Genomic DNA, 13,362 nt, shown 5'->3' on the forward strand with positions numbered 1-13,362 from the left:
TGCCCTGACTGGTGCTGTGTCTTCACGCAGCTGAAGTGTAATGCTGGGAGGTGCTGGGTGCCTTCAGTATCTCTTCAACTAATCCAAAAAAAGAAAGGAACTTCAAAGCATTCCCCATTTCCTTGGAGGTGTTTGGCACCCCAGATTACTCAGCCGAGGCTGGACAATGTGGCTCCTGCAGCTGACCTCTCCCTGCGTTGCCGTCGGTTGGACTGACTTGGACCTTTCTCGGCAGCAGCTTTCCTGGAGTGACTGGAGGTTTCCATCAGCTCCACCCAGGAGCTGCCACACACTGCATGAGTTTCCACCTCACCCCCTGGCTTCTCACAGCCCAGACTGAAGCATTTAGAGCTTGTGCAGCAGAAACAGAAAGGACGATACCGCAGGCTCTCCAGCAGCTTCTGCCCTGGGCAGATAAGAACAGGGCTTTTGTAAACTGGCCCAAGGCATTGCCATGACTCAGTTCAAAACTGTGCAGATAAAATAAGCTACAATGTTAGAAAAATAAAGAGCAGTGATGTTAAAAAAGAAAACAAAACAAAACAAAACAAAACTTTGTAGCTTTGTGGAAGCTCCAGAAGCACCAGAACAATGGAACAGTTGAAGAGAATAATAGTCTAATATTATTATTACTGTTATTGTCTTGTACTGTGGCTGGACTCCACGGATTCCCTCTAGGCCTGGAGCTGTTACACTGGGCACTGGCAATGTGTGAAAGGAAGAGACAACCTGTGCTTTTAAAGGGCTCCCAATCTAAGCACCGGAGTGGGAAGAAGGGAAAGGAAGGGAGGTAGAGGGAGGTACCACTGAAATCCTGATGTTGAGAGGATGAGTTTCAGGACTCATCTGTGAACCAGTAAGGACATTCTTGGGCCCGCAGAGGTCAAGGTAGAGCACAGCATCTTCCTCATATAAGAAGAAATTATTCTCTAATTAATTTTTGCTTCCTCAGAGGCCAAATTCAGTGTCTGGGACTCCTCTTCAAAGATGCAAAGGGGACTGAAGCTCCCGGATGATGCTAACTTTCCACAGGAGTCAGACTCCTAGGTGCTTTTATCCAAACAGGACTGCCTTATCGCTCCCTGCAACTTCACTTTTGCTGTCTTCACAGCACATCGTCCCTTTTGCTGTCTGAACACTGCCTCTCTCGGAGAGACAGCATCCATTTGGGGGGAGGGGAGGAGACAAATATTGAAAAGAAACCCAAAACCAACAACCAAAGAAACAGCAGCTGTTTGATTTTGCGTAGGCACTAGCAGCATTTGCAGAGGTCCCTGAGAAAATGGCTGAGTGGGCTTGAATCAGACAGAGCAGCCCAAGGAGAACGGACTTCCTCGCCTGGCCTTGCCGTTCATGACAGGGAAAGGATGTAGCACATGCTCCAGGGGAAGATAAAGTTTTCAGGACCGCCGTTGCCTGCGGGGATGTGCGTTGGGACGGCAGCTGGTAGCAGCTGGCAATACCATGAAGGGACCTTTGCAGTCCCAGAGGGTGAACCACATCCCAGGGTGCTGCATATCGGTGTCTCTCAGTGCTTCATTTGTCCCCATCCTTCCTCTGGCCATTGCCATGGAATGTTTTTTTAGCATTTAGACCATGTTGGCTGTATGGAGATTACAGGAAGAAAAGGAAAAGACCCAACGAAAGATTACTCTCAGAACTAGGATAAAAATGTATATTTCCTCCTAAAATCTGCATTTCACAGCCTAGTCAGAACACTTTTAATCCTCTTATGAAAAACAGCCCAAGATCACTCTTAAGCCACCCCAGAAAAGAAAGACATGGTATCATCTTGATCATAGTTGATAAAAGCCTTTGCCAAGGTGGCAGGAATAAAGGGGCAAGTCTGGAGATCATTACAGGGGTCCCAAGATCCAAGAATATAAGGACTTATGCTTTTGCTTCTACCAGGTGTCATGGGACAGTCGGAGAGAAGCAAATGTGTTCTACCTGTGGCTGAGGTTTTATTGAAGGAGAGAGGGAATTCAGTTTAGAGCAACTGCAAAATCCTGTGTAACACCAGTGCTGCTCTTCCCCTGCCCTTCTCTGCTGGGACCCCATAAAGGTGGTGGCAGCATAAATGCCAGAGCCTGGCAGACCACAGCTTAATTCCTGAAATTCAACATCTGCAAGACCAACCGTTCACACAGCATCTTTTCTTAGTGTAGCCCCAGTAAAATGTCACAAGAAGAGGACTAGAATCGTGCTGCTGCTGAAACATCAGGCAATATTTTTCCTTCTCCTGTGTAAAGTCAGTTTGCTTTGGGATGTCTATCAGTTGTGGCTCTGTTAGTGTTCATTTGTGTCTTACAGCCATTTATTCTTTGAGAAATTGTCTGCGTATAGCTGAGAGTATTTTGTTTATTTTTTCTTGGTGATTTGAAATGGTGTTTTTATTATTGTGTTTAACCTCTTCTTTCTCTAATCCACTGTCAGGTATCTCCATGCCTATACCTGTCTTTGGACTACAAGATGACTCCAAAGTGTTTAAGAAAGGCAGCTGCTTACTTGTGGACGACAATTTTGTCCTAGTAGGCTCTTTTGTGTCATTCTTCATCCCTCTAACCATCATGGTGGTCACCTACTTTTTAACTATCAAGTCGCTGCAGAAGGAAGCTATGCTGTGCGTGAATGACACTGGCCCAAAGACCAAGTTTGCTTCATTTAGCTTCCTCCCTCAGAGTTCCCTGTCCTCAGAGAAACTCTTTCAGCGCTCTTTGAACAGAGACGTGGGGACTTCTGGGAGGAGAACCATGCAATCCATCAGCAACGAGCAGAAGGCTTCCAAGGTTCTTGGCATTGTCTTCTTTCTGTTTGTTGTGATGTGGTGCCCGTTTTTCATCACCAATGTGATGGCCGTAATTTGCAAGGAGTCATGCAATCAAGAAGTCATTGGAGGACTACTTAACGTATTTGTTTGGATTGGCTACCTTTCTTCGGCTGTCAACCCACTCGTATATACGTTGTTCAATAAAACCTACCGCTCAGCTTTCTCTCGTTACATTCAGTGTCGCTACAAGGAGGAGAAGAAACCTTTCCAGCTGATTTTAGTGAACACTATCCCAGCACTTGCATATAATTCCAGCCAACTCCAGATAGCACAAATGAAGAGTTTGAAAAAAGAAGCAAAAATGATGGCTAAAGATTATTCCATGGTCACGATAGGAATACATCATTTGGATGGTACCTCCAAGGGAAGTATCAGCCCAGCGAATGAAAAGGTTAGCGGTGTGTGACAGTCGGCAGCTGCCATGACAACCACCGTGCGTACACTGAAAATTTCATGTGGCTGTGAGGAGCTCTGATAGCTTAGGATAATCAACCCTGTTCAAGAGACCCTCCAATAACATCACACACTCCTCATATTATCCTGTGGATGAAAAGCAGGGTTGAAATGGTATCAAATGTGCAATTTTTTTTCATACAGTACTTTGGCTGTTTTAAGCACAGGCTTTATTAAACTTATTTTTTTAATATTCTAAAGGATATATTTCTTAAAGAAAAAAAATGCAATTTCTGGTATTATAACATGGGCTGTGAAGAAACCTACGCATTTCTTTTCTCTTTGCAAATGAAAGCTAAGCTGTCCTTTGATGTTCTTGCAGAGTAGGCTCCAGCTAGTTTGTCTTGCTACAATGGAATTTTGTTATCATTAACTGAATGAGCACTTTACAGAATTTTAAATAAAATTATGGTTAATTTGCTAATATATATTTAAAATAAATTTTAAAGTATTAAAGAAAAATCTATTAAAACCTGTATAGATTAATTATACAGACATTTTGGTAACAGTGTTTTTATGGCTATTTTTTTCTTCTGAGTGGCCATTCTGGAATGTTACTGGGCTTTTCTGCCATTTGTTCTATAGTTCAAGTTAGCAGTCTTCAAGGGTAAATTATACTTGAATGATCATTTGGTTCTACTACCATTTGTAATCTTTATTTCATGTCTTGTACTTTATTTTCATCCAAAAAATTTCCTCCGTTCATCTTAAAAATGGAAAGTAATTTTTTCAAGAGTAATTATTCGGCTTGGTTCCTTGCTCCTTCCCACCAGTGTTCACAGGGAAGTGAAGTGAGAGAAGAGTAGAAAATCAGGCACAACATTGATAAATAATTTCAGGAAAGATTCAACATCCATGCCTCCGTTCAATTCCAACAGAGCCTGATACAAGTAAAGTCAACGGAAGTTTTGCATGAGTAAAGCCTTCAGTAAAAGGTTGCAGCAGATCCTCTCTCATCATTTCTCTTGGGTTAAAAAGGCCATTATGAAGAATGTCCTGGTTTTGTTTTAGGGGTTGTAGACCAAGAATTATTAGAAAACTGTTAGCTGCTCAACATTGTTTTCCCTGGTTTCGCTGTTTTGCTGTCATGGTAGATTGCTCAGGAATGGTAGGTAGCTTGCACTATTAGGACTCAGCCTTAATGAAATAAGTATGGGCAAATGGGGCCCACCTGAAAAATAACAGGATTTATAAGCAGCACTGCATTTCACCTGCATAGCTCCAAGGGCAGAATACATTACATAAAGAACATCAAATACATTGCTTGACAGAAACGCCCAGTCATGAAACTGTTTCCTTTTGAGCATCATAGACAATTTCACTGAAGACAGTGGGACTCTGCTGGAGAGCAGAAATAGAAATGTTGTATCCACCTGCAAAACCTAAATCCAAGGATTTGATTCATTTCATGAGTTTTGCAGCCATAATCATGAGAAGCAGGATGTATTCCAGTTTCAGATCCTGCCCACTCTGAAAAAAACACTGCCTACCCAGAAGACAAACTCCAATGCCTACATCAGTCCTTCTCTTGAAGTTGTTCAGTTTTCTCAGACCAATTAAATTTCTACTAAGGCAAAGAATAAGAGAGACAGAGAGAAACTGAATCCAATTCTAGCCTACCAGCTGGGGGTCTTTGGAAGAGGAAGACTTAGCTTAAAATACTGATCTGTGGTAGAAGAGGACTTAAAACTTGTCTGGGTGTTTGGCTGATCTCCAGGAAACTGCTTTTATTTTTCTCTTGCTGTTATGAGAACTAAATCTTCCAGTTTTATGAGCTATTCCCTCCAACGTGGGATAGGTCAGAGCCACCGTGCACAGGTCACACAGGAGCTCTGCGTGCACATGGTGACACTGACTCCCTCCGCAGCCCTCAGCCTCCACACCTGGGTCAAAGTGTTGTGCTGTAGCCCTGTTGCGGTGATGCCATGCATGTCATCCATCGGCTCATGGCCAGTAACTGTTTCCCCCCCAAAAAAGCGGAAATTAAGGATCACCTGATAAGTCAAATGGTATAAATGCTGTGCTCACTGAGGTGGTCCGTGTGGTCTCTCTGGCTCTGGGTACACTTGATCACCACAGTCAAACTGAACAGCTTCAGCAGAAGGAAAAATGAAGTCACTGCTCCTGCCTCCCCATGCATGCCCTGCTCCCACGTAGTGCCGTGTGAGGGGTGCCACACGGGCACAGAAGACATTTGGGGGGGAATCTGCTAAACGCATCTGGGCGTGAGGACCACTGCAGTAGTAGGTGGGAGCAGTGACTTTCCACTGTTCCCTGACAAGTCTGACATAGATCCTAAATCAGTTGGTTTGAGCTAAGGACAATGGCCAGCTCAGACCACCCAGGCCAGCCAGGCACGGGATGGAGCACTGATGGAGCACAAGTGGTCCAGGGCATCCCACGAAACAGGGTATTCAGGTACCTCCTGGCGTCCAGATATTTCCACTCCACAACTGGAGTGATAGTTTTGAGGATTCGGCCTTGGGAACAGGTACCCCAGGGAAGAAGTAGGCAGTAATAAAACCAAAGATCTTTTGTGAGTAGAGGTCTGAGGCTCAGGATCTGCCACCAAACCAGGTTGCCTTTATATGATGCATACTGGATTGAAGGTCTCTAACCCTGCGTGTGAGGGGAAAGGAAACATGGATGCTTCTACCAGTGGAGGGAATTGCTATGGTTTGTGCCGTTTGTGCCCATCTTGATGCAAGTGCCTCTGGCCTTGCAAGAGAAAGAAGCAGACAGCTGGGGTCCTACTGCCCATTCGTGCCGGGGAGCAGAGCCTGCCTGCACACTGTACGATGTACACGGCACCCTGCACTTCTTCCTCCTGAAACTCCTGAGGGCCCGGCTGCTGGTCTCCGCAGTCTCCTTCACCAGCTTGCGCTTGATAAACTGTTACTGAGCATTTAACGTTCACTGCTTATGCTCTCCACTTACTGTCTGCATTTCGCCCACGTGACAGAGCAAATCAGCACACACACACACACACACACCCCACCTCCCAGCCTTGTTTCTCCTTCATTTCACCTTCTGTTCCTTTTTCACAGTGTCAAATTGCTCAGGTTGCAAATACTGACGGGGAATGTTTCACTACAGAGAGGGTTTCAATTACTTGCTTGATGTTCCATTAGAAGATGACTCCGAACAATAATTTTTTCCCCAGCTTATTAAAATAAAATCTATGTTCTGGACCTAAGAGACTTGACAGCATTTCCTAATTGGCAGCTAGAGGTAACATAACATTTTTTGCTTAGAAGCAGGGATATCTGATGCCTGACATTTGAATCCTGTGAGCACTCAGATAGGTGGTTTTATTGAGTGATCAGCAGCTTTAGCCTAAGAAGCTTCTCAAAGCCAAGAATGTACAGCTGATAAAGACCAGTATCTCCAGCTCTTTACAGACGTCTTTGACAGTTTAACAAGGCCTGATTCTGCCACCTTGCACCAAAATGTTAACAGATTTTTGTGTGGTTTGCCTTAGTGAGGATGACAGAGTCAGTGTCTGAATTTGTTCTACCCACCATACCAGATCTGCGGGAGGTCATTCATCAGTAGATAGCAATTAAGAGTCATTATACTGCAGACAGATGACAAAGTTCAGCTGTTTTAAACCGGAATTTATAGCACTGGGCCCATGCTTGGGATGAACACAATAGTTTAGTATGTCCAGCTTCAGAGCAACACCTCCATCTTGCAAAAAAAATGTGAGTGTTTTCATTATGCATCCGACTGGAATGGAAACTTTTGTAATTTTCCAGGCAAAAAAAAAAGAAGACATTCACGCAGACTTGATCAGAGGTTAGGGCCTTCCCCTACCTTACAGGAAGAGCATGCTGAGTCAGTCTGTCATATCTGCATCCAAAAAACCCACCTTGCCTGAAAAAATGTTTTAATCAACAATTTTTCAAGTAGATTGACATTTTATTACTGTTAAGACTGCAGCTGAAAAATGTCCAAAGACATGAAGCTCACCATGTATCTCCTAAGCTGGTGTGCATCCTTTATAAACTTCAGGGTAAAAAATCCTATGTATCTATTCCATCCAGCCAATCATGCACTGTACTTATGTAATTATTGCCAGATGGTGAGATGCATTCTATTTTGAATACCTATATGTTTGCTTATGTAAATACATAAAAAGGTTTGCTGTATTTTGTAATGTTAATGTAAAATGGTGTTCCAATGCTTTATTGTTTTGTCAGATCCCACTGCTAGTAAAGCAGATTAAAATATTTAAATGCCATAAGTTGTTTTATAAACTGGAGGTTTGTCTTAAATAGTTTTTTTGGGTTTGGTTTAATTTCTCCCATACATATTCACACTACAATGTCTGTTGATGGCTAAAGTAATTTTAAATCTCTTGCTGGACAAAGAGAAAGAGCTTGTTGCAGAATTTAACTGTCTCAGTAAACTGGTCCAAAATGAGCCATTGCAATCATTCTCTTTTTCTAAGGACAGCCATTCTTCTACTGAAAAGGTATACCCTTTCCTAAGTACGTATAGCTTAAAACATTTCAGTCTCAGAAACAATGTACTTGCAATAGTAATAAGCCAATTAAATTAATTTCACTAAGAAGTAGCACTATAAGACTAAAATTAATAAGCAGCATAAATAAACAGTATTGCACAGCTGCACAAACATCAGTAACACCTGAATCACAGAACCATAGTGCCATCTATTGTTAGTATTTCCTTTCACAAAGAATATTAAAATAAGAAACTAAAATGGATTTTACCACTTTTTTTGTTTTCTCCATCTTAAAACCCAAATATATTCCTGCAACTGACCTTACAGCATACACGCTCTTGTTTACAATTGCAACGCATATCCAAGTAGTACAGCTGTTAACAAGAAGTCCCCTCAAAACCTTGCTGTAATCTTAAGGTTTCATCAAGCTTTGTAACACATAGAGAAAAACATAGAAAGGCGTATTTTTCAGAAGTTATCAAACAAAGAGAAACAGATTGTTTCAGCTAGAAACCTGCAAGGCACCGTAGGGTGAAATGTTTCAGATAAGATCCCTGAATTGAAAACCCACTCAGTTTCACTGCTGTAGTACCAGACTTCTGTACGTAGGCTCCAGGGTATCATAATTTCTTATGTTCTTTGGAAAATGCCTTGCTAGATCTACCCGTTTTGACATACTTTGCACTGACCTTTGAAGGAGAATACATTTGGCTTATCCACCTGGCACTTCAAGCCATAAAAGCAAAGGTGTTTGGAAAAGAAGATACTTGGTCTTCAGATTTTATAGTATAATCTTCTGAGGACACTCCTTGAAATATGGCAAAAGGGGTTTTGGAAATTTTATGTAATGCAGTGAAGTTATATAAAAAGTTATATAAGATACTTGCAGCATTGACACGTAAGACCTGGCAAATAGGCACAGCAATTCAAAAGCGTTCTTGATTGAATCTTATTGTGTTTGATGTAATTTAATTGCAGACATACCATGGTATCTGACCCTGAAAACAGTTATAACAATGGTTCTCCAAAGCATAATTAATTATGTCCAAAGTTATAACAATACACAAAAGGTTAACATTTTTCAGTCAGATTGAAATCTTCATTTTAGGATAAAGAAAAGCTGACAAACTCAATAGTTTTATTCAAATTTACTGTGTCAGTTTACATGTGTAGTTACTCATATTCTTAGTGTTTGAAGGACATCATTTGGGAGTAACTACATCTAAATTGCTTGGGTTATATCACAGTGTAACTAGTACAAAGCTATACAAAATGGGTGATGATTATAGTTGTGTTAATATTTTAACTACTGAATTCCTATCAGAATGGAAAATTAAAAACTAATGCAAGCAAAGAATTTAAGGTGGTTGTGGAGAAACATTACAGTTCATCATGGCCAGGCACTGTAATTTTTCAAGGGCTGGATTTGCTTGGGTTTTATCTAAAATGTGCAAGGTAATATATTTTAAATATGACTACTTTGCCAAGCTGGGTATGAAAAGAGTGTGCAGAAAATAAGACCTGGAATCTCTCCTTAGGAGCTATTAATATATAAGCAGAAAAACTTTCTCCTTCTTTTTATTTTTTTTTTTTTTAATCTGTGTTCACACTGGGGACACTTGGGAATGATCCCGTGTTAGAAGACTTCCTTACAATCATCTGTCAGAAGATTTGCCTCAAATCAAATTGTCAGTAAAAAGATAATGAAATATAAGGAGAAAACCATACAGACATTATGTAGAGGACATAAATCAACCTATGGATGTATTCCCTTAAGGGAGTCAGCATGCACGTGCATCAACATGGTCTCTCATCAAAGGCCTGAGAGAAACTAACCACAAGTTAAGACAGAAGGTTCTTGAATGGTAAAAGAACCCCTGAGAGATAGAAGGAAACAGGCAAGACGGAATAATCAGTCTCCACCACGGAGGCAAGACACCCATGAGTCCTACAGGGGCCTCTAGAAAAATTACATCAAAAGTGATGGAGTGCATAGTGGAGAACTGATTGCAAAGAACACATGATATTTTGTGATTGCTCTGGAAATGGCAGGTGACATTCAAAGTAGAAAAAAGTTAGGTGATGCATTTTTGGGGTAAAAAAATCAACTCCAGCTTTACATACAAAATAATATGCTCTGAACTGACTGTCACTACATGGGAATGAAATCTTTGTGTTATGGTATTGTGAAAAAAAAAAATGATTAGCAGTAGTTTAAAAAGTATTTAAAGATACCTGTAAAGGGTACAGAGAAGGGCAACAAGGTCAATCAAAATTACAGGATGGCTTCTGTACAGGTAAACTTCTCAATAGATTAGGACTCTGAAAAGATTGGGCAAATTCATGAAGCCAGAGAGCTCCTTAACATACAGATGATAGACATTTCTAGCAAGAACTGAAGGGACCTCAGACTGCTAGATGCTAGCACGTGCTCTCTGGAGCTGCTTGACAAATGCTCGTGCTCTTCCTTCCACCAGTTCGTGCTACGGCTCATCTTCAAAACAGGGTGTTGAGCTGAATGGACCTTCGGTCTGCACAACTACAGCTGCTCTTCTGTTAGATTTCAAACACAGAAGAGATCTGCATATGAATTTAAGTAAGCAATACCACATTTTTTTTGTTCCTGCTCTTCCATAAATATTTCTTCAAGTCCATTTGCAATTGACCTAAAAAATTTCAAGGACTTAATTTGTAAATTCTTAGGTCACAATTCACTGACAATACAAATATTAGTATTTTGTGAGCTCACTCTTATTCTTCCTGTTATAAGTGTTCTGTAGCAAGAGAAAAGATTGCTAGTCTGAAAATCCTTAAACACTTATTCACTGCTCTCAGGAACCCAGTAATAAAAATTATGTTCATAGAACCACACAACTGCTGCAGGAAATGGAAGCAAAGAAAACAGTAGTTAAAATTATGGTTGCTGAGTTTCCAAGCAAATTTACAGCACACTTGATTTGTAAAGTCCCTGTTGCTGAATAATTTAAAATGACAAAGATGTTTGGGTGATCTCTGACTCTTTGCAGAAAAAGCAAAAGGGGTGTGAGTTGAAAAACTCATTTTTCATCGAGTCATTTAGTCTGGGAACTGCTCAGGATCTGCTGGTTAAGTGTTCAGGTCTAAGCCAGTTGACCCAGCTCCAAAGGCAACGGAGAAAGAGAGGCAGCCTAAAATGAGTTTTTAAAGCAAGTGGAAAGAATCACCCTTTGGAATTACCTACTGGAGAAAATCCCAGCCTTCAAATCCCATGAGTATAAAATAGCTTCATTCACAACTAACGGCAGCTGTGATGTAGCCACCTAACATTGCTTTTCAAAACTAAATACTTGCAGCTGATGGGGCTAAGGCTAAGCCTAGAGATGTGGTATAGGGATACATTTCCCACTGCAAGAGGACTATTAAGAGTCACATTTGGGGCCCCTGAAGGAGAACACAGACTATTTGCTGAATGGGTCTTTTGAGCAACAATCACCTGGCAGAAGGTGAAAAGACTGAACTGTGCCATCATCTGATCTGACCCAGAAGCAGGTGGCTGATGAAAGAGGAGCACACGTTGCCATTTTAAGTGAGTTTTCACTTTGCAGACTTACATCTAAGGAAAAAAAGGGGGAAACATATTACTGCAGTCACTGTCCGACTACGTTCATATTTATTTATCCTTACAATTCTTCTGAGAAAAAGGCAACTACTGCTGGGACCTATTTGCTGATGGGCAACTGAGGTACAGTGAGATAAAATCAGCCAAAGAAGCCACTCAGTGAGCCAGGAGCAGAACCCAGAACTTAAAAGACACGGGTGAGGTTTCCCTCCCTGTAAGCCTCTGCTTCCCAACGCTGAGGCAGCAGAGATTTCCAGAAGACATCTGGGAATCTGCAGTTCTTACTGACACAAGGAAAAAAAAAAAAAAAAACATTCCTAGCAATGCAGTCGAGACTTGCATGTTTGAAATGAGTCAGGTCTACTTTAAGTTTGAGGAACCAGCAAAAGTAGGAAGCAAAGCAGTTTATAAAGGCACTCTCTGAGTGGAATTACAGCAGTTATGAGACCCTGAATGACCCAAAGAAAGACAGATTATCCCAAAGGTCCTCTTTGATATCTCTCATGAGAAAGAAATGGTAGTCACTTGGGAAGCAGTATGCAGGGGCCTGAAAATCAATCTGCTTCAGAAATCAGCCTGTGAAAGAGATGGAACTATTCAGGGTCAAATGAAGGTGGAAAAATCGCAGGATTTAGAATCAGACTAGTCCAACAGATAACCCACCAAAGTATTCTGAATTGCTGCATATAACTATACATAAAGTCATGGATGAAGTTTCCACATGAGCGGTACTCATCATGGCTGGACTTGGGAAATCTCTATCTCCGTTCTCCACATATGAAGTGTAGAAAATATTTCTTTCTCCTTTTCATCTTGTAGACAGTGAACTCTTCGAGTCAGAAGGTTTGCTTCAAAAGGTTTTTGTACAGTGCTTTGCACTGTGAACCTGGTCACTGTCAATGACGGTACGTTCTTTCCTTTTTTTTTTAAATGACCTATAGTATCAATAGTGCAGAATAGCATATCCCTTCCTTATTGCAACTTAGATTTTTTTCTAAACTCCAGAATAGGTTTCTGAACTGAAGCCTTTTCTTTCCACAAAGATCTATTATCCTTCTTTCTTTATCTCTGTTACTGCAGGGAATACAATAATCTGTTTTCTTCTTAGGTATATATCTCAGGTTGTACTCCATCTCATCATGCAGGTCATTAATACAGACACTAAACAGTCTTGTCCTTTAAATCGATCCCCAAGGGGTGTTGCTCTGCCAGCTGGACTCTGTACTGCTGATCAATACTCTCTGAACCCAGCAATCCAGGCAATTTTCCACCCATTTTACTGTCCACTAATAGAGTCCATATTTCACCAATCTCGCTAAAAGGAGCCAAGGAAACTAAGAGAAGTTGTTGCAAAGCTCATGCTAAAGCCAAGGTATAAAACTTCCACTGCTCTTGTTTTGTCCATTGAGGCAGACTTCTCATCAGAAGGCAATTAAGACTGGTCAGGGGTGCTGTGCTCTTGATAAATCCAACCTGGCTATTCCCAATCACCTTCTTGTTGTTTGTGTGCCTGGAAATGGCTTGCAGGAGGATTTGTTCCATTACTTTCCCAGGCACGATGGTAAGGCTGACCTGCCTTTAGTTTCCTTGATCCTCCTTCAGGGCCTTGTCGAAGGTGGGTGTCACATCTACCTTTTCCCAAACATCAGTAAGACCTTCTGGATTGTCCAGACCTTTTAAATATGATAGAAAATGGCCTTGCAATGACATTGGCCAATTCCCTCAGCGCCATCAAATGCATCACATCTGGTCCCATAGACTTGTGCGTATTCACACGAGTTAAGTGCTCTCAAACGCTGTGCTCTGTTTTGACTAATACTCATCTGACAGGACAACTTTATTGGTGAAAATTGAGGAAAAAACCAAAACAAAACACTTAGTACCTTGTTCTTTTCCATGTTTCTTGTCAGTAGCTCTCCTGCTCCATTGAGCAGTTGGCCCACATTTTCCTTAGCCCTCTTTTTGCTGTCAATGTACATAAAAAAACCTTTCTTGTTATCCTTCACATCACTT

The 13,362-nt window shown here is 41.3% G+C and overlaps 1 protein-coding gene across 1 annotated transcript in view; it reads left to right on the forward strand.

Moving 5' to 3' along the window:
- HTR2A (5-hydroxytryptamine receptor 2A) overlaps positions 1 to 3,873 on the forward strand; it is a 29,156-nt gene extending 25,283 nt beyond the window's left edge. The window contains exon 3 of the mRNA XM_009966287.3: positions 2,437 to 3,873. Coding sequence (XP_009964589.2) covers positions 2,437 to 3,236 — 800 coding nt within the window. The 3' untranslated portion in view covers positions 3,237 to 3,873. The remainder of the gene's footprint in view (positions 1 to 2,436) is intronic.
- Positions 3,874 to 13,362: the final 9,489 nt, after the last annotated feature.

The sequence above is a fragment of the Tyto alba genome, unplaced genomic scaffold (assembly GCF_018691265.1).
Source record: "Tyto alba isolate M040663 unplaced genomic scaffold, T.alba_DEE_v4.0 Super-Scaffold_45, whole genome shotgun sequence".
NCBI classification, from domain to species: domain Eukaryota; kingdom Metazoa; phylum Chordata; class Aves; order Strigiformes; family Tytonidae; genus Tyto; species Tyto alba.